Source organism: Castor canadensis, chromosome 6 (assembly GCF_047511655.1).
Source record: "Castor canadensis chromosome 6, mCasCan1.hap1v2, whole genome shotgun sequence".
In the NCBI taxonomy this organism is placed as follows: Eukaryota; Metazoa; Chordata; class Mammalia; order Rodentia; family Castoridae; genus Castor; species Castor canadensis.
In genome coordinates, this window is record NC_133391.1 from 102,199,116 (window position 1) to 102,226,866 (window position 27,751).

General features: G+C 37.7%; 1 protein-coding gene and 1 long non-coding RNA gene across 6 annotated transcripts in view; one reads left to right on the top strand and one right to left on the bottom strand.

Annotated features, from left to right (window-relative positions):
- Window positions 1–7,193, top strand: part of LOC141424172 (uncharacterized) — a 50,485-nt gene extending 43,292 nt beyond the window's left edge. For both annotated transcript variants that reach the window (XR_012449114.1, XR_012449115.1), the window contains 2 exons: window positions 2,893–3,004; window positions 3,924–7,193. This is a non-coding gene — a long non-coding RNA (uncharacterized lncRNA). The remainder of the gene's footprint in view (window positions 1–2,892; window positions 3,005–3,923) is intronic.
- The window catches only part of Adgrv1 (adhesion G protein-coupled receptor V1), a 609,243-nt gene that overhangs the window by 93,180 nt on the left and 488,312 nt on the right, over window positions 1–27,751 (bottom strand). For all 4 annotated transcript variants that reach the window (XM_074077095.1, XM_074077094.1, XM_074077093.1 and 1 more), the window contains one exon: window positions 14,102–14,259. In XM_074077095.1, coding sequence (XP_073933196.1) covers window positions 14,102–14,259 — 158 coding nt within the window. The remainder of the gene's footprint in view (window positions 1–14,101; window positions 14,260–27,751) is intronic.

Genomic DNA, 27,751 nt, shown 5'->3' on the forward strand with positions numbered 1-27,751 from the left:
AAAAATGAATATTTCTATTGTCTAGTTGAGTTTTATATATAAATCCTAGAGAGACATATTTTTTAAAAATCAGAAATCATATTTTCATTAGTTAGGAGGTGAATGGAAAACTTCAGTCATGTATTAAAAAATTGCTCTTAAATCAAGGCAATAGATATGAATAACTGTTTTATGGAGTTTTTAACAAAGTAAAAAGTAATAACTCACTGGTAATTTTTTTTCAGGATAAATGAAGAAGGATTTGAGGGACAGTAAGTCCTTTAAAAAAGTAGGATATGACAGGAAAATTAAAATTTGAAGTTTTTATTAGTTTGGAGTAAACAGTAAGGAAATACATGGGAAATTCATTTAGTAGGTACAAAAATTATAAATAACTGGGGATGTTTCATTGGGTCACTGGATCAATCATGGTGTGGCATGACAATGGTATGCATGTGTCAACAAGAGATGCCATTCATATTAAGAGTCAAAGAATGTATAATGCACCTGGAGCACAGTGCCACTTTGATACTCTAGATATTATCTTGAAATGTATCACATTGATTATCTAGACTAATAACACCATCTATTCATGGTGGGGATTAAGACAGAAATTAGTTTGATTTCTGTACCTTCTCCTCTTTCACCACCATAAATGATGAATTCATCAAGTGAGAGTGAGCTCAGCTTATTAGCCTTATTAGAAATTATATTACTTTTAGGTAACAGCACAAGGTAAGTCTGTCTGGGGTATATAGAGAGTTTCTGTGGGGACGCAGTGGAATTTCCCTTTGATTCTATAGTTTAAGGATTGCCATTGGATAATTTTAAAGATATGGCCAATTTTACATTTTATAATGCTTTAGTATGGAATTGAGATAGATAAGAATCAAGGAATATCAGTCTCAAAACAGTTGCAATAGTCTGAGATGATGGGAGATATAGCCCAGGTGCCATGGATTGAATATTTCCTGTACCCCTCAAATTCATATGTTGATGTCTTAACTCCCAGTATGATAGCATCTGGAGATGGGGCCTCAGGAGGTTATTAGATCACAAGTGTGGATCTCTCAGGATGGAATTAATGACCTTATAAGAAGAAATACAAGATGAATGTCTCTTTCTCTGCCATGTGAGGGCACAGAAGAAGACAACCACACCAGGAGTATGGCCCTCACCAGAACCTAAATCAGTTAGCAACTTCCTCTTGGACTTCCACCCCCAGAACAGTGAGAAATAATTGTCTGCTGTTTAACACAAAGTCTATGGCATCTGTATGGCAGCCAGAGCTTACTAATACACCAGACATAGTCATGGCAAAAGAAAGGGAGAGGGAGTTTTGAAAGATATTTAGAAACTGTGTGGAAGAAGGGGGTATCTGACTGTATTCAGATAACTGAGATAAAACCTGTATATATAAAATTCTTGGCCAGTGCCTGGCACATGGTAAAGCTTAATGGATGGCCATGATGACAATGATGATGGTGGTAATGTCAACCCCCAGGGCCAAGTAAATTCATACTTGCCACTTACATGTGGTTCCAACTCATTAATCTTTCTTTCAACCATACTATATCCTTGCTTTATGACCTATGCCTAACTAGAAAACAAGTGTAAATTAAATCTTACAGTTTGGTATTGAAATAACCTGATAGGTAGACTACCTTTGACAGTTATCATCATATAACTGAGACTAGGTAAAAGGCAGTTTACTGAGGTAGAGATATTCAGGAAATATGAGTTCTAGAAAGATCCAGTTCTTCAGTCCCTTTTCTTGGTTACATGTAGAAATTCAGGGTTTCCACATTTATTACAGCATTATTCACAATAGCCAATTTATGGAATCATAAATCTGTTGACTCAGTGCCTGTCAACAGATGAATGGATAAAGAAAATGTGGTATGTATACAGTATGGAAGATTATTCAGCCATAAATAAGAATGAATTTATGTCATTTGCAGGAAAATGGATAGAAATGGAGATCATGTTAAATGGAATAAACCAGTCCCAGGAAGCACCTGTTTTCTGTCATGAACATAAAAGGACATAAGGCATAAAAAGGGGTACTACTGGGGGAAAAAAAGTGGGAGATGGAAGGGAAAATATGATAGAAGTACATTATATGCATGTATGAAAATGTTTAAGAAAGATAAGGGAGATAGTGGAGGGAGGGGAAAAGAAAGAGTAATGGATCAGTGAATATCATCAAAGTATGTTACATGAATGTGTGGAAATATCACAATGAAACCCTTCACTTTGTAGTATTAATATGCATCAATAAAAAATAATAAAGGGCCTGGCGTGGTGGGGACATGCCTGTAAATCCCAGCTACTGGGGTGGTGGAGGTAGGAGGATTACAGTTTGAGGCCAGTCTGGGCAAAGTTCGCAAAAGATTTATGTGAAAAACAACCTAAAAGCACAAAGTCTGGGGTGTGTGGCTCAAGTGGTAGAACACTTGGTTAGTGGTCCTGAAGTTATTATTATTTTTTTTTTTTATTTTTTTTTGTGGCTCTGAGGACCCAAGCCAGGACCTCATGCATACTAGGTAAGCATTCTACCACTGAGTTACAGCTCCATCTATGTTCTGGAAGTTTTTCATGAGCAATATCAAATCCCAAGTGTTTTCAAAAACAGCAAGAAGAAAACATTGGGTACATATTTTTCAGGATCAAAGATTTCTGATTAAAATCTTAGAGGACTGAGATCACAGACATAAATCTAAGCAGAGAGTGAGATCCATGTTGTTTCTTGAAATATTTTAGATTTTTTCCATCACTACTAAGCAAAGTCTTCACTGAATTGACGGTCCTCACAAAGGATTTTCAAGCTCAAGTGGAAGAATCTGTCCTCTGGACAGTGAGAAGCTCTGGGGTTTTCCTCAGGTCTCTAGGCATTGTTTGTTTTCTTCTCAGCAATGAAACTGGGAGGAGAATGAATACAAACAAGAAGCTTACTGCCAAGGACTTTGTGAAACCTGCTATGTTGGACATTTTGTATCCCCCCTCAAGCATGAACTCTTACCAGGTAAGGTCACTTTTACTGTGCTTTAGCAGAAACCCCAATTCTGCTTTAGGAAAAAATACATTGTTATTTTCCCATGTTTACCTATAAACCATGAATGTTTCTGTAAGCAATAGCACTTAAAATGACAATGACAAACTTCATCTTGATGTGAGAAAAATGAGAGTTCTAGATCCAGTGTTTCAGCTATTGATTGTAATAAACTAGCACAAAACTAAATGGCTTAAAATTAGTAATTATTTATTACAATCCTGCAACTGGCCTAGGCAGTTTTTCTGATCAGTGTGGTGTCCACTGGGGTGGGAACCTACAATTCTTCTTAACTCACATGTGTGGAATCAGAGGTGGGGTGCCTGAAACCACTGCAGGTTGGTTGACCAAGTCTTTCCACAGGTGTGCTCCATATGACTAGCTTGGATTTGCCCAAGGTGTCCGCCATTACCATGTATGTAATCGGACATACATGGTAGATGACTTCCAAGAGAAAAGAAATCTGGAGCCATTAGTTCTCCGAACAGTTACACCCATTATGACATGCACCACTTCCATCATATTATATTGGTCAAAGCAACACTAAAGCCAACTCAGGTGTAAAGGGAGGGAAAGTAGACTCCACCTCGTAATGTGAAGGGTAGTACCCATGTCATAAAAGGAGGGGAAAAAAAATGGATGGTAGCCATCTTCGGAGACTGCAACACAGAGTGTGTTTCATTCATCAGGAGCTCTTTCTTTTTTCTCTTTTTCTTTTGGGTTTCATTGAATATTTTAGAGCTCTATTTGAAAATTTTAAATGTCAGATATAAAAAAGTCATACTCTAGAAAGGAAGAGCTGAAGCTTTTAAATATTCATTATAATGAGTTTTCAATGTTTTCAGATAGCAGTGGAATCTTGATTTACTTTACTATTGTTGTTCGCTCTCAGGATGAAGAAATGGAAGTCTTCATCACAAACAATGCTCCAGGCAAGATAAGTGGTCATCACACCACCAGGAGAGTCCAAATACCTGTGATGCACATTTTACATGGCCAGCTGGTCAAGCCACTTTTCCATTTTTATATGTAATACTGAAACATACTTGTGGGATTCTTTTAACAGAAGAGATCTGTAATCACTTACTTCCTCTTTTATTCAAATTAATTTTCTCCTCCGGCTCATGAATCATCCCTCACATAAGAACTGTGATGAATCAGAAAGGAGTCAGCAAACTCTAATGAGTCTGAAAGGCGAGACAAGCTTATCACTGCCAGAGATCAAAACCAAACCCGAAAATTATAGGCTTTGTTTAAAATGCTGTTTGAGACACTGAAGTTTAGTTTAGTATACCTTCATCATGACTCATGCTTGGGGCACATCCATCCCACTAAAGGGAGGAGGAGGCTAGTGAATCTCACTAGGAGCCACTGACCTGCAAAAGTTTGGTTCACAGCATTCAGACAGCCAAAGGGCTCCCAAAGATACTTTTATGGTGTTCCAGGTCATGCACAGGGAGCGGGGGGTTCATCTACAACATAGAGTGCATTTCATTTCTGAGGAGGTCTTTCTTTGTTCTCCCCGTTCCTTTGGATTTCATTGAGTTTATTTGAACTCCACTTGAAATGGAGGGATGTCAGAAGCAAAAAGCTACTTCAAAATGTAGGGCGTAAGAAACTGATACCTGTATCAGTTTCTTTCATTAGGACCGACAAACAAACGGGGAAGTTTTCTCTATTCTCAAAGTGCATCTTATTCATTGCTAAAATGATTTATAAACAACCCAAATCACTTGACCAAAGGACTTAAAATTTTCCATAATATATAACTAGGAAATCACATTTTTATAAGAAAAGGGGGTTTATGTTCTACTTGTGATTTAATTTACTGCTAGAGAATATATTTCTCATAATAATTTCTAGTACTCTGTAAGTGCTCATCTAGTCTAAAAATGAAGGGAAAATATAACTGAACTATAAACTGTCTAATGTGCCTTAGGAAAAAGCTAAGAACTGCATGCTTGGAACTGTACAGAGCTAAGCTGGACCTGCTTGAGACTAATAAGAACCACATTCCTCCCCAGGTACAATGTTCAGGAAGTGTAGAAAGTACAGGTTTCTCACAGGAAAAGGGAAAAGAACCTGAGTACCAGTCTGTGTGTTTATTTGAAGCATAGGTTTTCAGAGACCTTAGTTGCTGGAATCGAACTTCTAAGTGGGGCTTGTACCATTTATAAACAAAAACGTAGAATATTAAGAAGCAAAGTTGCTCACTATCCAGATTTCCAAAACTATACACATGGGAACTTTCAAACTGCACTTGATATTTTGCTAATGTAAAAGACTTTTCAGTAATCCCCCTTCCTTTTACAAATGTAATATTTATTTCACGTGTAAGTATGTTAATTTTTTTCTTAATTAGCAACAAAGATACTAAGTATTGATACATATTATAACAAGGATGACAATTGGAAACATTATGCTAAGTGAAAGAAGCCAGACACATAAGACCACATATTCTAAGATCCCAGTATATTAAATGTCTACAATAGACATCTATAGAGAGAGAAGGTTGACTTGTGGCTACCTAGGGCTCAGGAGAATGGAGAATGGGGAGTGACTACTTATGGGCATGACATTTCTTTTTTGGGATGATGACAATGCTCTAAAATTAGATTATGGTGATAGTTACACAACTATATAAACATACTAAAAACCATCAAGCTGCACAGTTTAAACAGAGGTACATTATGGTAAGTAAATTGCAGCTCTACAAAGCTTTTAAAAAGTAAGAAGACAAACAGGGAAACAACTAGTTGAGTGACCTGTAGGGCCATGGTTTGCTCTTTCCTGCTTTATATTTTTGAGGATCTTAACATACTTATTCAAAAGTATTTATAGATCACACTGTTTTAAAAACTGTGGATTAGGTTCATCCTTTTTATTTTAAGGTCTGCCTTTGTTAATTTTCCTTCTGTTTGGGGGACTTTTAGATTGCAGCTAATCTTGAGTAGAAAGCATTTGTTTCTTCTCTCTCTTTCTCTGGTTACCTTTTCCATTGAAATGGCTTTATCGTTGCTTCCTCTCAGTACTGTCAGTTCAAAAAGAGGACTATTTTGATGTCTTGGACCTTCTGTCTCCATGGTGATATTACAGATAGGCAGTCTCTGAACTCTATAGATCTTGGCTCTGTACCTAAGGGGATGGGGTATTTGCCTTCTCCCTGGGCCACTGTATTCCTTTAAGTCAAAGCCCAAGCTATGACAGCAGCTCTTTTCCAGTTCCTTTATGCAGGGTCTGTCACTCTAGTCTACCTGTCATGGGTTAGGAACCTTTTAGTTTCTATTAAACTACCATGGCTATTGAGATGCTCCCACCTCCACCTGTTTACAGGCCCAGGAACAGGGCTATGACTTAGGCCTAGTTCACCTTTTTTATGTTTTTGATGAATTTCTGACCCACAGAGATGTTCCTTTTATTTTTAATATTCTTTTTTTTTGGTTTTGTTTTGGTGGTACTGGAGTTTGAACTCAGGGCCTCATGCTTCCTAGGCAGGTACTGCATCACTTAAGCAACTCTGCCAGCCAGGATTACAGGTGTGAGCCACCAGTACTTGGCGATTTTTTTTTTATTCTTTTATTCACATGTACATACATTGTTTGGGTCATTTCTCCCACCCTCTTTTCCCTTCCCCCCTCAGTTCCAGGCAGGTCCTGTTCTGCCTTTATCACTACTTTTGTTGAAGAAAAGAGACAAGCTTAATAAGGAAGACAGAGTGTTTTTGCTAGTTGAGTTGAGGGTAGCTATACAGAAATATTCCTAGCATTGCTTCCGTGTACACATGTTATGACCCATGTTGATTCATTTCTAACTGATCTTTACCCTGGTTACTGATCCCCTTCTCATGATAACCTCTGTTGCTTTAAGGTTTCTGTATTAGCTCCTCTGGAGTGGGGACATCAAATGCTTTCATGTTTTGGGTTTTCTGCCTGTTTCTTTATCACCTAAATGTGCTCTCCCCTTATCATGTGATCCAAGTCCAACCACATTGCTGCATTTGCCCTAGATCTAAAGTCTGCATATGAGGGAGAACATATGATTTTTGGTCTTCTGAGTTTGGCTGACCTCACTCAGACTGATGTTCTCTAGTTCCATCCATTTACCTGCAAATGATAAGATTTCGTTCTTCTTCATGGCTGAGTAAAATTCTATTGTGTACAAATACCACATTTTCTTGATCCATTCATCAATAGTGGGGCATCTTGGTTGTTTCCATAACTTGGCTATTGTGAATAGCGCTGCAAAAATATGGGTGTGCAGGTGCCTCTGGAGTATTCTGTGTTGTATTTTTTTGGGTATATCCCCAGGAGTGGGATTGCTGGATCATATGGCAGGTCTATGTTTAGATGTTTTTACCTCTAATTTTTTTTTCAGAGTGGTTGTACCAGCTTGCATTCCCACCAGAAGTGAATTAGGGCTCCTTTTTCCCCACATCCTTGCCAACACATGTTGTTGGTGGTGTTTTTGATGATGGCTATTCTAACAGTGGTGAGGTGGAATCTTAGTGTGGTTTTGATTTGCATTTCCTTTATGGCTAGAGATGGTGAGCATCTTTCATGTGTTTTTTGGCCATTTGAATTTCTTCTTTTGAGAAAGTTCTATTAAGTTCAGTTGCCCATTTTTTAATTGGTTCATTGATTTTAGGAGTCTTTAGTTTCTTAAGTTCCCTGTATATTCTGGCTATCAGTCCCTTGTCTGATGCATAGCTGGCAAATTATTTTCTCCCACTCTGTGGGTGGTCTCTTCAGTTTAGAGACCATTTCTTTTGTTGTGCAGAAGCTTTTTAATGTTATGAAGTCCCATTTGTCCATCCTTTCTCTTAGTTGATGGGCTGCTGGGGTTGTACTGAGGAAGTCCTTGCCTATACCTATTAGTTCCAGAGTGTTTCCTGCTCCTTCCTTTAGTAACTTCAGAGTTTCAGGTCTGATATTTAGGTCCTTGATCCATTTTGAGTTGATACTAGTACAGGGTGATAGACATGGATCTAGTTTCAGTTTCTTGCAGATGGATAACCACTTTTTCCAGCAACATTTGTTGAAGAGGCTGTCTTTTCTCCATTGTATATTTTTTGCACCTTTGTCAAAAATGAGGTGGGTATAGTTGTGTGGATTCATATCTGGATCTTCTATTCTATTCCACTGGTCTTCATGTCTGTTTTTACACCACTACCATGCTGTTTTTATTGCTATTGCTTTGTAATACAGTTTAAGTCGGGTATCGTGATACTTCCAGCATTGCTTTTTTTGCTGAGTATTGCCTTGGCTATTCACGGTCTCTTGTGTTTCCAAATAAACTTTAGAGTAGATTTTTCTATCCAGAACACCGAACAGACCTGACCAAAATAGAGCTACCCCACGACATATCATCATTAAAACAAAAAATACAGAGACTAGAGAAAGAATATTGAAGGCTGTAAGAGAGAAAAAACAAATAAGATACAAAGGTAAACCCATCAAAATCACAGCAGACTTCTTAACAGAAATATTAAAAGCAAGAAGAGCATGGGGTGAGATCTTCCAAGCACTGAATGAAAATAACTTCAACCCTAGGATATTTTACCCACAAAACTATCATTCAAAATAGATGGAACAATAAAAGTCTTCCATGATAAGCAGAAATTAAAACAATATATGACCACCAAGCCACCACTACAAAAGATTCTCCATGGAATTCTGTACACAGGTAATGAAAGCAAACAAAACCATGAAAGGGCAGGCAATACCAAACCACAGGAGAAGAAAAGGCAAGAAAGTAAAGAGTAACATTGGTTCAGCTACACACAATCAAACCCTTAATAAACAAAAAGACAACTACATGACAGGGATCACCACGTACTTATCAATAATGACACTGAATGTTAATGGACTAAATTCCTCCATTAAAAGACACCGACTGGCAAACTAGATTAAAAAGGAAGATACGACAATCTGCTGCCTACAGGAGACCCACCTCACGGACAGAAATAAGCACTGGCTGAAAATGAAAGGCTGGAAGAAGATTTACCGAGCCAGTGGTCCCCGAAAACAGGCAGGAGTAGCCATACTTATCTCCGACAAAGTAGACTTCAAACCTACATTGATCAAACGAGATAAAGAAGGACACTCCATATTAATATTCTTTTGTTATATGTTAACTTTAACTGCTGTGTATATGGAGGAAGGGTAGAAGGCAAAACAAATTTACAGTACCATGTTGACTGGATATTTCACACATCAGTGCAATCAAATTTTGGCAAAAAAATTCAAACAGAGTGCCAAATGCTTCTCTTTGGGGTAGACAGAAACTTTTTTCCTAGAAACTTTGGATTTGAGGTAAGTGGGGCATATTTAAGTGGAGGTCAGCTACAGGTTGAAGTCAAAGCTGAACATAGCTCATAGAAGTAAAGAAAAAGGAAAAATAGTGCTAATTATAAAAAACCTTCCAAGGGATATCTATAAACAGATCAACAAGATAAATTTGATTTCTACTTTTGTTGATAACAGTTCCTCTTCTTAATGATATACTTTACTCAATTATAGGATTTTATTGTGCATTGATGATTATTAATTTATTCATTAATTCAACAAATATTAATTGTTTTTGTCATCCACTGAGCACTCTGCAAGACCCTTGGAATATAGACATGAATACTAAATGTTCCTGTCCCTCAAGAAATTAATAATTTAGTAAAAAAACCTCACATATAACCAAACAAGTTCCCACTCCATGGTATGACAAATGCTATTATGACTGTGGGACCAGTACTTTCAAGGCATGGAGGAGGAAATGAGCACTTCTTATTTGCAGTGATTGGATATTGAGAGCTTCCAGGATTTCTGTAAAGGAGTGAAGTGACGCCAAGGGGAATTGTGTTTATCAAGCACACCATTTTTTACTTAAAATATGGCTTATTTTAGAGCTTTGGGAAGCTAATGAAGATCATGGGAGGGTGATAAGCCCCTCCTACCTCTACCTTGTTCATCTACATGTTACTGTGTCACTTAATGAGTATAAGAGATTTAACAACTAGAGGACCTTAACATGAGCAAGGATGCTGTATCAGGCAACTTTAGGAAACAATAAAGAGACCAACATGATCAGAACACAGGATAAATAGTAATTGACTTGGGGATGAAAGGATGGCCCAGGGAGGGCTGTGGGATCTCATAAGCTAAAGAGACTAAACTATTTTCTCAGGGCACAACACTTGCTTGGTAGGCACTCTACCACTGGCCATTCCCTCACTCCTTTTTTGCTTTAGTTATTTTTCATACAGGGTCTCATGCTTTTTGGCCAGGGTCAGCCTTGACAGGCAATCCTCCTACTTATGCCTATGCAGTAGGTGGAATTACAGATATGAAGCACCACGCCTCGCTTGTTTGTTGGGGGAGGGGGTCACTAACTTTTTGCCAGGGATGACTTTGAATTGTGATTGTCCTGATCTGCCTCCTGAATAGCTGGGATTACAAGTATGTACCACCACACTTGGCTGAGACTAGACTTGTCTTTTGGGTGATGAGACTTTAATGACCATAATGCTGAGAGTGAAGATATTAACTTCCTATTTTTGAAATATAGGTATCTGAGATAATGAAGTGGAGAAAAAGATTAGAAAAAGAGAGAGTAATCAGAAAGATGTTGCAAGAGTCTAAGTGTGAGATAACAACACTGGACTGTACTGTCATAAGAATAATAGGGGAAAAAGAAATACCATAAATAGTTTTTATTTGAAGAAATAGAGCACTGTTTCTATTAATATTTCATTGCAAGAGATGGCACCCTAGCTGAGATACAACTGTGCTGAAACTCCACACACTGTGCTCAATACCAGAGGGCTTTGTGTTTGGGACAAAGTACTGTTTGTCTACTGTGTCAGTAATGGATCATAGCCAGTTGTATAGGGGGTGACTTTAGCCTTCAGAGGATTCACTCACCATGTTAGGAACTATGTTATCACTACTGATAACATGCAAACATGGACTCTTTTACATTGTAATAAAACAAAATAATTCTTATCACTTAAGGAAAGAAAAACCCCCATAACCTTTTTCTGCAAAAAGGACCAGTGGAACAGAAGACCCACATATGAATCTACACAGCTACACCCATCTGATTTTTGACAAAGGTGCCAAAAACATACAATGGAGAAAGGACATCCTCTTCAACAAACGTTGCTGGGAAAACTAGATATCTGCATGCCGAAAACTAAAACTAGATCCATGTCGTTCACCCTGTACAAATATCAACTCAAAGTGGATCAAGGACCTTAATATGTAGACTTGAAACTTCAAAGCTAGTGCAGGAAAGAGCAGGGAATACATTGGAAGCAATAGGCATAATGAGTTCCTCAGAAGAACTCAAGTGGCTCTGCAACTTAGAGAAAAGATGGACAAATGGGACTACATGAAATTAAAAAGCTTTTGCACAACAAAATAAATGGTCTATAAATTGAAGAGGCTGCCCACAGAATGGGAGAATATCTTTGCCAGCTATACATCTGACGAGGGATTGATTAATAACCAGAATATACACAGAGCTCAAAAAACTAAACTCCCCGCAAAAATCAATGACCCAATGAAGAAATGGGCAAATGTACTGAACAAAGCTTTTTCAAAGGAAGAAGTCCAAATGGCTAAAAACCACGTGAAAAAAATATTCAACATCCCTGACCATAAAGGAAATGCAAATAAAAACCATGTTAAGATTCGACCTCACTCCTGTTGGAATGGCTACCATTCTAATACAATGATAGAACACAAACAACAAACGTTGGTGAGGTTGTGGGGAAAAAGGAACCCTCATACACTGTTGGTGGGAATATAAATTAGGACAACCACTATGGAAAACAGTATGGAGGCTTTTCAACAAACTAAAAACTGCCATATGATCCAGTAATTCTACATCTAGGGATATACCTGAAGGAATGTAAGTCAGGTTACAATAAAGGCTCCTGCACACCCATGTTTATTGCAGCATTATTCACAATAGCTAAGCCATGGAAACAGCCAAGATGCCCCACTACTGATGACTGGATTAAGAAAATGTGGTACTTATATACAATAGAATTTTATTCAGTCACAAAGAAAAATGAAATTTTGTCTTTTGCAGGTAAATTGATGGAACTGGAGAACATCATCTTAAGTAAAGTTAGCCAAGTTCAGAAGGTCAAAAGCTGCATGTTTTCTCTCATATGCGGAATATAGATCTAATACAAATACAGCAATATTATGAAAAACAGGTCACTCTAAGGAGAGGTCACACATGGCGGGGGAGGGTAAAAGAAGACAGTTAAGGTGAATATGGTTGATGTACTTCCTATACAAGAATGAATATAGAATTTTTAAACCTGTTGAAATCACCAGAAGTGTGCTAAGATAGAAGGAGAAAGATAGAGGAGATGAACCAATTGGGGTTATAATACATACATATATGGAAATGTCACAAGGATACTCCCTGTGTAGCTATCTTAAAAGAACAAAAATGCTATTTTTTTTTCTTTTGAAAAATCAGAGAACAGGAGGACAGAACAGGTCCTGCCTTGGGGGGTTGGTAGCAGTGGGAGGGGGAAGGAGGTGGAGAAGGGCATGGGAGGGTGAATATAGTGCAAACACTGTGTACACATGTATGTAAATGGAAAAAATAATAACTGTTGAAACTGCTTCAGTAATGAAGGGCGAAGGATAAAGGAGAATGGTGGAGGGGGTGAATTCAAGTATTATATATTTGATATATTATAAGAACTTTTGTGAATGCCACAATGTATTCCCACCAAGCACAATAATCAAAAAATAAATTCTAGATAGTACATAGAAATAGACTAAAAAAAGTAAACTATGTTTTATTAGGATACAATGATAAAACAAGGGATTTCAGTGTGATAATTGCATAGATGTGTTATATGTGATATTTCTCCCTATGTATTATTACATCCTGGATGGAAGAGAATAGGGAAGAATTGTATAGGTGCCTTTATCCTAAAATATTTCATAAACTAATAGAAAAGAATCTCTTCTCCTTAGCTCATACGTAAATCGTTTCTGTATCCTCTCTGATCCAGTATAGAAACTAGAAAGCTTTTCTTATATTAGACTGACAGCAAGTAATATTCATTGTGCTCTTAATAATATATTAGACACTATTCTAGAGATTTCACATATGGTATCTTGCTCAAACTCTTGACAAACTCTTAAAATATGAATAATTCCTCTAACACTGCCATCAGAGACCTCAGATTTGTAAAAGCTTAGGAAACAAGATCATTGGCTCAGGGGTATCCTCAATAACTGAGTTGTTCACACAGTATTTTAGTGAGAGTTTCTGTCTGTAGGTGTGCGGTTATTGTTCCTAGTTAAGAAAATTCCTAGGAGACTCTAATAACAACAACAACAAAAGAATCAGATCATAAAAACCTGTGCTAAGTATGATTCAAAGGGAAAAAATGAAGTTTGGTGAAAGCCAATTTGAGCTGGAAAGACTTGTCCTCTTAAGTAACTAGACATATGTGGCCACTTATGAAGCTGTCTGATTACATGTGTTTTTAAACATCTGTCAGCACAATCGAAATGCCACATGCAAAGTACAGCATTCATGGGCACTGTGGTTTGCTGAACTGTAATGATGACTCTGAATCTGTGAGAAACGAGTCAGTTTCACAGGCTGAATGTGGGTTGCTATTGTTTAAGTTGAGAGAGTTTGGGAAGCAACTCCCAAAACCCATGACTCATCGACTTGGACATTAACACCTTAAGGAAAAAACTGGAATCAGCAGTAAAAGCCACAGGGTCCTGATGAATGAGTTGTCAGGAAGCACCAAGAAGTAGGAGATGTTAATGAGGGAAGGAAGGAGGGAAGGAGGAAAGGAAGAGGAGAGAGAGAGAGAGAGAGGGAGAGAAAGAGAAAGAGAGAGGGAGAGAGAGAGAGAGAGAGAGAGAGAGAGAGAGAGAGAGAGACAACACAAACCTATAGTTTAGGGCTTCAGAGCTGAAAGCGGAGCCTAACTTCACTCTTGTTTTGATTAAAAAATATTCAGTTAACATTTTCTCCTCATTGAAAAGTTCCCATCTCCAAAGTGCAAAAATAGTTCTTACAAACCTGCAGCATTTGTTCTTCCTCTGAAAACGTCATCGTATGCTTTCCACTGTGGCTTCAGCTGGTAGGCATGGATGAACACCACAAACACCACCACCAGGCACATTAATGGAATGAGAGCTGCAGTGAACAGAGCTGCATAGGTGTTTGGGATGAAACATCTGAAAAAGAGTAGAGAAGAAGCAATAACTCAATAACTTCAATACAAATACTCTAAATTCAGAAGATATCCTCTTCAACTGCACATCCATGTTTATTGCAGCACTATTCACAATAGCCAAGTTATGGAAACAGCCAAGATGCCCCAGCACTGACGAGTGGATTAAGAAAATGTGGTATCTATACACAATGGAATTTTATGCAGCCATGAAGAAGAACGAAATGTTATCATTCGCTGGTAAATGGATGGAATTGGAGAACATCATTCTGAGTGAGGGTAGCCTGGCTCAAAAAACCAAAAATCGTATGTTCTCCCTCATATGTGGACATTAGATCAAGGGCAAACACAACAAGGGGATTGGACTATGAGCACATGATAAAAGCGAGAGCACACAAGGGAGGGGTGAGGATAGCTAAGACACCTAAAAAACTAGCTAGCATTTGTTGCCCTTAACGCAGAGAAACTAAAGCAGATACCTTAAAGCAACTGAGGCCAATAGGAAAAGGGGAACAGGTACTAGAGAAAAGGTTAGATCAAAAAGAATTAACCTAGAAGGTAACACCCACGCACAGGAAATCAATGTGAGTCAATGCCCTGTATAGCTATCCTTATCTCAACCAGCAAAAACCCTTGTTCCTTCCTATTATTGCTTATACTCTCTCTACAACAAAATTAGAAATAAGGGCAAAATAGTTTCTGCTGGGTATTGAGGGGGGGAGAGGGAGGGGGCGGAGTGGGTGGTAAGGGAGGAGGTGGGGGCAGCGGGGAGAAATGAACCAAGCCTTGTATGCACATATGAATAATAAAAGAAAAATGAAAAAAAAAAGAAGATATCCTCTCACCACTTCATGCCAGCTCTCTGGATCTAGATGTTGGCAAAGGCAAATTTTTGGTTTGCCAAATGAAAGCTTTGTTAGAGAAGGGTTTGCATGATTAAAATCTACCCATTGCTTCACAAAATAGGTTCTGTTGGGTATTCATTTCTTGGGAAGCTCAGAAAGTTAAAAAAAAAAAGGTTATAGGCAAATAAAATTGAGAATTACGCACTATATGTATACATCTCAAGGATTTGGAGTACCTGTCTTCATTTAAAAAGCCTGGAGGAAATCATGGAGTCATATGTCTAGGCTTCAGGATCAAACTAGCACCGAATTCCAGCACCACATCATTAATGAGTGACTTTAGTTATATTACTTGATCTTTCTGTACTTCGTTCATTTCTAAAATAAGTTAGTTATGAAGCTAAATAAATTACCTAGGAGATTTTGTTGAACCTACTGTTTTAAGACTTAAATGACAAATTAAGCCCTCTTCTTTTTCACAAATACATGTATGTACACATACATAGATACAGATACAGGAGTAATATTACCTAAAGCATACTTTGAGAATCATTGATTTAGTCATGTTCAGTTTATGTTTCAAACTAGTTGGTGGATTCCTGGGGGAGTTCAACACCCCTTTCTGTTCCCTCCCTCTGTCTTCACTCAAGTGAAGAACAATATCATCAAGGTGTACGGCCATGGGGTTGATAACAACATCACTGTGTCCTATCAGTGGCTGATCAGGCCTGCATGGATCTATCTTGACCTCTCTAGTTCCTCAGAGCAAAGGACAGGGGCTGATGGCCCCTGTCCAGGCATCTTTCTTCTTTCCTCTCTTGTCTCCCCTCCATCTTTCTCTCCATATATTCTATCTCTCCTTGTCTCTTCCTTCCTCCTTCTCAATCTCATCCCAGATTTTAGTTCCTAGGATGGGCTTAATGAAAGAAACAAAGAATAATGTATCATGTAACTTTTAGGATGCTAACAACAAGACCATTTGACTTGCTTTTCAGATCCTATGTTCTTGGGGAGCATGTGAAAGAAGAGATTTGTTAAAGGCAAGTCTGAGGACTCTCAGAGGCTTCCCTTTGTCATCTCCACTGCCTTGGTTTTGAGTAGATGACAGTTTTGCCATTGCTTGGCTATATATTTCCCCAAGAGCCTTTTACACTCTTGAAAGTAAAGACAATTTTCTATTTGGAAGCTGTACAGAACAACTGATATTTGTTATTTCTATATGGAACAATGGGGTCCAAAGTAAACTGACATTGTATATATATATATATATATATATATGTATGTATATGTATATATATGTGTGTGTGTGTATTTTCATTATACTAAAATTATCACAAAAATGGTAACTGGAAACTTTTACTCATGGGTCATAACCTCCTCATGTTCTTTACATGAAATCTATCTCAAAAATCTCTAAATGGAAGACTATTAAATATGTTTTCATTATCTAAAACTGTGCTATTTAGGCATGTGCTCTTATAAAGATCATCATACTTCCTATTAGTTATTATTATTATTATTATTATTATTATTACAATTATTGAGACAAGATCTCATTGTGCAGACCAGGCTGGCCTCAAACTCTTAGCTTTCTGAGTACTGGGTCTATAGGCGTGAACTACTATGCTTGGCCATTCTTTATTTAATTTTTTTTTTCTTTAGAATAGGCATTTTTTTTAATTATTCATCTTTATTTAATTTTTAAGACAGCATCTCACCCAGGTTGGTCCTGAACTAGTGATCCTTGATCCTCCTCCCTCAGCTTCTTGAGTGCTGGGGTTGTACCATCATACCTAGCTTAAGACTTTATTTTTAATTATATGAAATCTTAATAGCAAGGGAGTCTCATTTCTATTTCTCCTAACTTCTCTCTATTTTCTGATGTGTAATGTCTGGCATTACAATATAGTTGTAAATGCTGGAATTCAAAAAAAATTAAGAAAAAACCCCATTTAAACTGTTTAGAGGAAAACCTCAAAATCCAAAATACTGATAATTGGAGAAGTGCTCATTCTGGCAATTTGGGAAAATAGTGACTAAATTTTGTATTTAAACAGGGGTGCATTATTAAAGGCCTTACTCAGTTTTTATTTCTAATATTAACATGACCTGCTAATGCATTCTTTGTGTAAATAAGACACATTTTAAAAGAGATTTCAAAGCATCTGCAAAAATGTCAGAATGATGAATTTCTTGGTTTTAGAATTTAATTTGGTTAACACAAAGCTTGAATCTTTCCTCATACACTCATCTATATGTAGTAAGACCAATTTCTTCTAGGTTTAAAACCTGTAGTAAATAAAACAGGCAAACATTAGTGACCTTGATACTGAATATATTTGTGTACTAAAAACAGTGGTCAAGTTAGCTGCTCATTATTTTGCACATAGACTTCAAATGATTTATTTTAATTTGAATGTAGATCCACTGACATATACTGGTCTAAAGGTGCTCAGTCAAATTCAGATACCAATGAAGGAAGGCATGTAGGTTTCATTGCCTTTTTTTTTTTTTTGCCTTGAAAAATGTCATCACAATTCAACTTGGTGGCAATTACTGAATCTATTGTAAATTGCTCTAAGAGTAGAAACATTTTGTACAGAGTGCTATGGCTCAGGTGTGACTGTCCAACACCCACACGCTGCTGTGGCAACCAACAGAGAGGCAATTCTCTGTCTGTTTGAACAAACTTCCTGAAACCTTCTTTTACCTTAAAAAACTTTCCTTGAAAGCTGACACCCCCAGCTCATAATGTACCATCTTGGTTAAAGAATAAAGTGGCAAAGTAGACATCTAGGAGGTCAGAAGTAACCAAGGCAAGGAGACTCTCTAAGTATGATTGCTCTTAAAAATTTTTGTGATTCTACTTGCTTGTATGATGACTTGGTCAAAAGTGTCTTATTCTTTCAGAAAAAGGGGCAGGAAAATTACCCAATCCTGAAGCTTTTCTTTTTTTCTCTGTTTCTTTAGAGGCCCAAGAGTAATGAGGCCTTGACAGTGCCTCACTGGTCCAGTCAGTGTGGCCCAGATCATTAAGGAGCATGCCTGTCTGATTGGCAGCTCCTCCAGCTGTCTTTTTTACCTGAGGAACTGTCCAGATGTGACTTTATCCATCTCCCTCAAACAAAAACTATCTGCCTTGGGTACTACCTCTTAGGGATTAGAGAACCCAGCAACTCTTCTGAAAGACTAACATTTCCAAGTGAGACAGGGCTTTAAGGGTAATCCCCAAGAGCCAGTAAGAGACATGGCTTTATGTACTCAAAGTCCAATCCCCTTGTTGTGTTTGCCCTTGATCTAATGTCCACATATGAGGGAGAATATATGATTTTTGGTCTTTTGGGCCAGACAAACCTCACTCAGAATGATGTTCTCCAATTCCATCCATTTACCAGCGAATGATAACATTTCATTCTTCTTCATGGCTGCATAAAATTCCATTGTGTATAGATACCACATTTTATAAAAGCAAGAGCACACAAGGGAGGGGTGAGGATAGCTAAGACACCTAAAAAATTAGCTAACATTTGTTGCCCTTAACGCAGAGAAACTAAAGCAGATACCTTAAAGGCAACTGAGGCCAATAGGAAAAGGGAACCAGGAACTAGAGAAAAGGTTAGATCAAAAAGAATTAACCTAGAAGGTAGCACACACACACACAGGAAATTAACGTGAGTCAACTCCCTGTATAGCTATCCTTATCTCAACCAGCAAAAACACTTGTTCCTTCCTATTATTGTTTATACTCTCTCTTCAACAAAAAGAGATAAGGGCAAAATAGTTTCTGCCGGGTATTGAGGGGGTGGGGGGGAGAGGGAGGGGGCGGAGTGGGTGGTAAGGGAGGGGGCGGGGGCAGGGGGGAGAATGACCCAAGCGTTGTATGCACATATGAATAATAAAACAATATGTAAAAAAAGAATTTTGTAGCTGTTTACCTATCACTTCATGAGAAAGAAAATTTATGACATAAGAGTTAACAAAATTTTGTTTTTCCACCTATTTTAGAACAGATTGACAAAAAATCCTATGTGATTTATTATTGTTGTAATGGAAAATATGTAGGTTTTTTTCCCTTTTGAAAAAAAACAGTAAATAATTGATTAAAACAATTATTCTTTTCTTATATAATCACATTTATTTTAATTTCATTTGAGTAAATCAAATCATTATATATATAAATCCTATCAAATAAAAAAATGATCCTACTTCTAAAAAAAAAAAAAGAGAGACATGGCTTCCCACTGACTTGATTCAATCCATGGGAAAGCAGATGGAAGAGGCTGTCATTGTGCATCCCCAAATTATGCTCACATTTCTAGCACCTTCTTATTTTCAATTCTCATTTAACTTTTCCTTCAAAACTAATAGGCATTATTCTAATCTCTGAGCAAAATAATAAATATTATTTTTATTTTTATGATAAATTTTATTATACATTTAAAAGTGCTCCAGATAAATGAACTATATCCTATTTAAAAAAAAAAAGTCTCACCAATCAGATCAGCATTTCTTCTAATTCAACCAAATAAAAGGTACAACCAGGTAGTTTGAGGGTTAGAGCCCATGAAAGAGACGCAGGTATGTGAATATCATGTTAGAATAGTCTTGGAACTAAGGCTGGGAACAAATGCTTGGAAAAAAATGTGAGAATGAGCAGGCTGAAAGCTATGCACACTGCAGGGTGGTGGAAGGGGCTGAATAACATGCTGGCAGCTACTGCTTTAAGACTAGATCTGATCCATTCTGCCCTGCCTGGAACTGAGGGGAGGAGAGGGTGGAGAAATGACCCAAATGATGTATGCACATGTGAATAAATGAATTAAAAAAATAGATCTGGCAGACAATAGAAGATGAGACAAAGACCATGTGGATTTGCTTTTATAAAAAGGGTGAGGAAAGTGTGTTCTGTGGAATTACCAGCTCATCTAGCTTCAGAGGAACGCTGGTGACTCTTTTCTCTTTCTGGGTGCTGGACACTCTTTTGCAATCACTTTCGCAATCACTAACATTTGTTGTTTCCTTTCAAACTTTCATAGGTAATTTTTTCCCCTTGTTATTGCCCACAGACAAGCCTAATGTTTCAAAATCTTGTCAGGACTTCATTCTTTTCTCTATTTTTAGCCAAATGAAACAAGTGGATGTTGTTTCATTACTTTCAGATTTCTCTCTTCCCTGTCTTCCCTCAAACATTCACAATGCCTGACATATCTTTTTAATTTATTAAGATGATTACCTCTCCTCAGGACCAAAAGGAGAGGTATATTTTACAGTTGTTGAAATGGTTTTACTTGCATTATGTGGGTGCCATGGGGATCTTTCAGTTTTATCTCTGTATGAAATCAGCTTAAGTGGTGGCTCAGGAGCAGAGGCATCGGGGAGAGGCATGACCTCTACTGAGAACCACTGAAAACACTGGGGTGGATGCAGAGAACTCACTGTTCATGAGATTGTGTCTTGAGTTCATTTAAATTATATTTTTAAAGAACAAGTTGACCTTGGCAAGCTGGAAGATTTGACAAAATACAAATAGCTGACATCTGGGCTACAAAAAAATGTAGGTAATGAGAGTTTATAAATGTTTATAAACATTATACTATTAAAAATATAATATTTAATTAATAAATATTTATAAATGTAATGAGGTAATAAATGTTTCCAAGGTCTTTGTAAGTATGTTTCAATAAGTCAATGATATTCACAGGCTCATATGCCAGCCTCTGTTGGGTGGGTCTCTAGTGTTTCTTCAATGATGGTATTTCCACTAGAAGCTATATTTGTTGCTTCAACTAATGCTTTCTTCCACACACATAACTCATACTGATGCCCAGCTTTATTTGGGGAGTAATAGAGGTGGTCAGCTTTATTTAGGAATTCACCTTAGGTCTGATCAATGAAGAATTGTTCCTCATTTATTGAGAACTGGTTTCTACTGTGTATTGTAAGTGCAACAGATCTTATCATTGGCTTTATTAGTTGAAGATCACATTGGCTTTATTAGTTGAAGATCACAGATCTCATTTCTTACGTAGATGCTTATCTTTTATAAATAAAATCTAAGCCAACGTTTATGACTTCAATGTTCCTTTACTTACATGCCCAAATTACTTTTTCCAAAGATGATGTTCTTATTTTACATGCATTTTTATTCATACGTGAATTTATCTGTGTATGTATGTTTGTGTGTATGTGTATTTTGGTATGTATTTACATATTTCCTGGACCATTAAAAAATGACAGGAGAGGCTTTAGAGGAACATTATCAACACATTAACCCTTTTAAAGGAATAATGGTGCTGAGAGAAGGCATCAGAGTAAAGGGGAAAGAAGATCTTGAGTTTAACCAGCTACAAGGTAGGAAAATATATTCTTGTTTTTCTGTTATAGAGCATACAGCAATTTTCACACCAAGAGGAATCAACTGAAATGCATTTTCCTTTAAGTTTAAACTTTAACCAAAAATACTATGAAGATTAAATTATAGATAAGCCCTAGACTGTCAAATGGAACATTAAGATGATATATGGACTTAGGGAGATTGGAATTAGCTGGATAGTTAAGACTATTTTAAATATTACTACTACTGCTACTACTGGTAAGCAATCATTTACTACATGCAAGGTCTGAAAATCAATCCTTACATGCATTATTTATTACACATAAACATAATAAAAAATCCTATTAACTTTATTGTATATACAGGCAAAATACCACCTAAATTATAAAAGGTCAAATTTCTTGTAGCATAAATAGGCTCATTGGCCTTTGCTGCTACCTACAATTCTAAAATTAGTCCCACAATTTCAGTAAAGACAGAATTAGTGAGTGGAAATCACATCAGGGTGTCCTTGAGGACAGTACTGAAACTTTTTAAAAAATATTTCTCCCAGAGCTTTGCACAACCAGACCTTAAGAGATGCTTATTGACTTCATTGAATGTTAGTAGTCTTTGAAAACCATTCACTTAAAACTACTTGTAGAAAACCTTGTATTTCATGTGTGCTCAGTTCAAAAAAATCTAGCCAATATGTGAATATCGGTCACATAGCATCAGCTACGATGTCAGAGATGGAAGGTCCTATAAAGCTGCCTAGGGCATGGTCCCTGCCATCAAGGATTGTAGCTGTGATAAATGCATAGTACTTCTGAGTCTATTCTCTTGTTCCAAGAGTTGTTCTGTCAGCATTGTCAGCACCACCTGGGAGCTTGTTAAGAATGAAGAAGCTCACACCCCACCATGGAGCTCTTGAATCAGAATCTGGGTTTTCACAAGAGCCACAGGTACTCCCTATGTTTAACAAAAGTTTGAGAAGCATGCTGCTAGCACACTCCTGGAACATTATTCTTGCTTAATGTAATTAACAAATTAATCTCTACATCCCTTTGGCTGAAGCCAAGGGACTATGCAACCCCAGGAAGCATCAGACTTCAGAGCACATGGTGGCTCCAGCAGCCCCAAGAACCAGGGAGAAAGAAAAACAGCAGGAAGACAACCGAATAGGGAAGATTGCAGATGTTTAGAAGCCTGGGGTTTGCACCCTCAGCATTCTGATTACAGAAAAGAATAAAGCTTGCAATAAAGTGGGAGGATACAACAGATTTGTGGAGTGAGATGGGAAGGGGTGTGTGGGGCCTGTTGAATCTAAACATCCTTTGTCTTTCTTTCCTCCCTCTTTCCTTCTTTCTTTCTGACAGGGTGTTGCTATGTAACCTAAACTGCCCTGCAACTCAAGGAAGCTGCCCTTCCTGCCTCCTGAATACTAGGACTACAGTTGTGTAGCTCTAAACGGCTTTTGAAGGAAAAAGTTTGCTCTGTGTGTGAGTGTTCCACCCTTACCTGCATGACTCAGTTTCTACCAAGGTTGACCCCTCTGCCACGTGCCTCTATCCTCATACCTCCATGCCCTGATCCCAAGGCAGTCCATCATCTGGCTTGCCCCTCACGTACGCCTTGGGATTTTGCTCTAAAAATTGAGCAGATTATTCAGGGTTTTTTGCTCTTGAAAATTTCACATGGATGGTTGCCAGTTAGTGGTATGCACTTGAGTAGATGCAAAGGCACAACAAATGGCCATACTGGATTAAATACACAATGAATACACAGAAGAAATGGACAAAGAAAGGGGGTAGAAGGGCTGGGGATGGAGGAGAGTTTAGATGGTTATAACAATCCAGAAGCGAGAAAATCTGTGGTCCCCGAGACAGGACAGCCTTGGTTTCCAGATGCTAATTCCAGGTCCTCTAAGGCCCAAATGTAAGAGGTGCTTAAACTGCTTTTGCTGAAAAGCACTGACTCCTTACTTGTGCCCACGAATTACCTAAACACAGAAGAAAAACTGGGCATTTCTGTCTCCATTTTGTACCTATTGTTCTTTGCTCTGAGCCATTCTGTCCTGGAGCCACTTTAAATCAAGGAAGGATGGGAATGATAACAACTTTATGACAAAGGATTGAAACTTCCCATAAGGAACAGGGGAGATTTGCAGGACAGATCACTCCTCCAAATGAGGAAAATTACCTATAATGATGAGGCTCCACACTGGAGCAGGAGTAAGCATCTCATGGGAACCAGATTGCTCCCTCAAGTGACAGCAGTGATATGTTCTCTGGAGCCCTTTCCAGAACTCTCGGACTGAGATAATGGTCAACCAGAACACACATTTAACAATGCATCCCTTGTTCCCTGCACCCATTCTTTGTCTATTTAAACCTACAGCTCATGTCTGTACCCTGAAGATGGCTGAAGATGGGGTGAGTTCTTACTTTGTCTCTTCCCATGGCATGTCTCTAACTGTGTAATAATCTCCTTTCTCTACCTTCTCCATGCCTCTTTATATGGTGTATAGGGACAAGTGACCAGACCTGGCAGGCCCAAGGAGTTTGGGCCTTAGGTCCAAAACTCTGGTTTCACAACTGTACCTCACTTCCTATTTTTGGATCTCCATGGGAATGCCTATGTCTTGGTTCTGTAATCACTTCCCCTGCTCTTGCCTTTGAACTTGAAGTAACTTTGGTAGGATTTTACATGTCCACACCTAAAACACAGCTAGTGAGCAAGTGATAAAGAGAGAAAGAGGGAGAGAACACACAACTAACCATTTTTTAAGACACTGCTCTTCCTGGGTGTGGTGGCAGAGACCTGTCATCCCAGCACCTGGGAGGCTGAGGCCAGAGGATCTTGAATCCAAGGCCAGCTGGAGCTACATAGAGACTCCCTATCTCAAAAAGTACCAAAAAAAATGAAGCATTGGTCTTAAAGATGCAGTAGGATATGACTACCACGTCTACCTGGTACTCTCACTTTGTACTAGGTTAGTGTTGCTAATGCTTTGCACTGACAACTGCCTTAGAAAAAAAAAGCCAAATGGTCAAGAATAAGAATCAGGCTTATTTTTAAATATTTAAAAATTGTTTGTATTATTTGCAAAGATTAAGGAAAAAATATGGACATACAAGAGCAATAGTGCTTCGATAAATTTAAAAAGAACAGATTTTTAATTCATTGAATATTATACTACATAAAAATTTGAAATACTCAGATTATATCAGATGAATTAAAATACTACCTTATATCTTATATAATTAGCTCTTGATGACAAGACAGAATTGCCTACTACCCTGTCTCATTAAAGAGGTAAAATAAATAATGGATTTGAAATATTAATATGTTAGAGATAGCTGACAAAAAAAGTCTGGTACTCCATGCTGAGTTTTTTTCAAGAAACTCAAGTTTAAGCAGTTGTTCTCTGAACAACTTGATGACACTGTTGAAAGCAGCACTTGCTAACTTCACTCCAGGTAGGTTCCAGTGACTCAAGCCCTTTGAGGATTTCATCAGATAAAGGTCAAGCTGACTTGTTATTTTTTACATGTACTAACGCTCTATGCTCTCTCATAAAACAAAATTGTTTGGTACTGGAAAAATGTCATTGTCCTGGAGCATTCAAAGTTGTCATGCCATTGCCTCTTGCTTACAAGGCTTCTGAATGGAATGCTAAAACATTTTTTCTGGCTAATCATAGCACCTTCTTGTATCTGTAGGTGATAAAATTCTAGGTTTGTATAATTTTATAAAAATATAGATTTACAGAGGTAACCATGAAGATACAAGATTAATGTTCAAAATATATTAATGTCACATATATGGCAGATATATAGTCTTATACAAATGTGTGTATTACTGCACCCTCTTATCAACCCATCTGGCAATATTCCTGGACAATAAGCCTCCAGATCTGACTATCAGGAAAGCAGCTTTTGTGGGCAAAGCACACACTACAGTGGCAAGATACAGTAGTTTCTGGTTTTAGGATAATGTTACAGATGTAACTTAAAAGATTTTTATTTTATTAGAATTTTTATGCAGATGCAATTTTTATTCTTTGCATTTTACATTTGGGATTTCAAGGAACTTAAAACATTTAGTAATAGCTAAGAAGAAACTGGGGCCCATGTGATATGTTAGCACAAATATTATTTCCTTTTCTTCATGAAATGTTTGAAGTGATCCTTTCCAAATACACTTACAATAACCTTGTGTATGCTTCATTTCTAGCCCATGAAAAATGTGAGAAGGGAAGTGTAGGTCTGTGCTGACAGGAATGTCACTGAGGGCACTCGATTAATGATCCAGATGTTTGAGTGGCAAAAAATCCTCACGGCAACAGTGATGATTTCTCAAAGGGGAAAAATCACTTTGTAGAAGGATAATTCAACTTTTAATTATTTACCACATTTTATAGAACAGTAATCATATTATATTGCCCTGGAAATTAGGCCAACAGAGTCCTCTGGCTTACTCCTACTGCATTCCCTACAGGAGTGAACACTCAGTTGTCCCTTGCCTTGCACCATCTGTAGTCATGTAACATTATAGCACATCGCAATAAATGGTATTCCTAAATGATGCCTTAAAATCCCTGTTCACTGAAGTTAGTTATCCTCTGTTTAAAATACGCTATGGACTTTCTTGAAATACCAGTAAAATCTTAATAATAAATGCTAAATCTGGGAATAGCAGGGTAACTTTTAGCCATTGAGAAAACAAGGATAGTGAGAGTAGAAGGGCTATAAGTCAATCATTTTAAAGTCATTATCTGAAGCTGCAGATATCACTCTGTCTCAATTCAAACACTCAGCTCTGTTGCAGAGCCAATTTCAATCGCAATATTTTTAATTTTAAAATTTATTTACTTTATTGACATACTAATTGAACATATTTATGAGTAATATGTGATATTCCAATATGCTGTGTAATGACCAAATCAGGGCAATTGCTGTATCAATCACCTCCTACACTGCTGTGGATTGAACACGGTTTGGGTGTCCCTGAAGGTGACTGGAGGCTTAGTCCCCAGGGTGGTGGTTTTGGGAGGCTAGAGAACTTTTAGGAGCTCCATACAGGGAACATGAGATAGTTCCTGTGTGATCTCCTGAGTTGTCCAAGCAGGTTGTTACAGAAGGAGCAAGTCTGGCCTCACCCAGCTCTATTTTTTGGTTCCAGATGCAATTTTCTTGCTCTTATGCACTCCTTCTCTTCCCACCTTCAGCATGGACTCTGTACCCAAGAACTGATAGCTAAATAAACCTCTTTTCTTCATAAGTAATCTGTTCCAGGTATTTTACTAGAACGATGAAAAGCTAATACATACATTAATCATTTCTTTGTGGTGCGAATATGCAAAAAACCTAGATATATAGAAATATGTGATACATTATTGTTAACTAGAGTCACCCTAGATACCACAGAACACCAGAACTTTTCCTCCTATCTACTTATAAATTTGTACCCATTGATCAACCTCTCCAACTACAATCCCATTTCCTCTTCCCTCCCCAGTCTCTGGTAGCCACTATTCTACTCAGTACTTCTTTAAAGTCAATATTTTTAGATTTCCCATATAACTGAGATCACATGGTATTTGCCTTTCTGTGTAGCGTATTTTGCTTAACATGAAGTCCTGCAGGTCCATCCATATGGCTGCAAGTGACAGGATTTCATCCTTTCTTATGGATGTATAGTATTCCATTTTCTTTGTCCTTTCATCCATTGTTGAACACTTAGGTTGACTGGAAAGCTTAGCTAAGGTGAATAGTGCTGAAAAAAACCATGGGGGTACAGATGCTTCTTCAATACACTGATCTCATTTTCTTTGGATACATACTCAGTAGTGGAATTGCAGGATCATAGGATGATTCTGTGTTTAGTTTTTGAGGTACTTCCAAATTGTTTTCCAAAATGGCTACACTAATTTATATTCTCTAGTATATAAGAGTTTTTCTTTCTTCACAGCATCATCAGCATTTATTTATTGTCTTTTGGATAGTGGCCAATCTAAATGGGTGAGATGATATCTCATTGTGGTTTTGATTTTCATTTCCCTGATAATTAGTGATGTTGAACGTCTTTTCATATATGTGTTGGCAACTGAATGTCTTCTTTTGACAAATGCTATTTGTTATCTTACTGGCTAGTTTGGGAGGCTCCTCTTCTGTCTTATATCATTCAGTGTTGCATCATTGGGTACAATAAAGGCATTTCCTGAGTAGAGCAGGCTGAACTGGCTGCACAAAGAGCAGATAAAACCTTGGGAATTCAAACCCCAGTAGTGGCAGAAAGGAGGTGTCAAAGACTTCTAGAGAGCCACTGAGAGC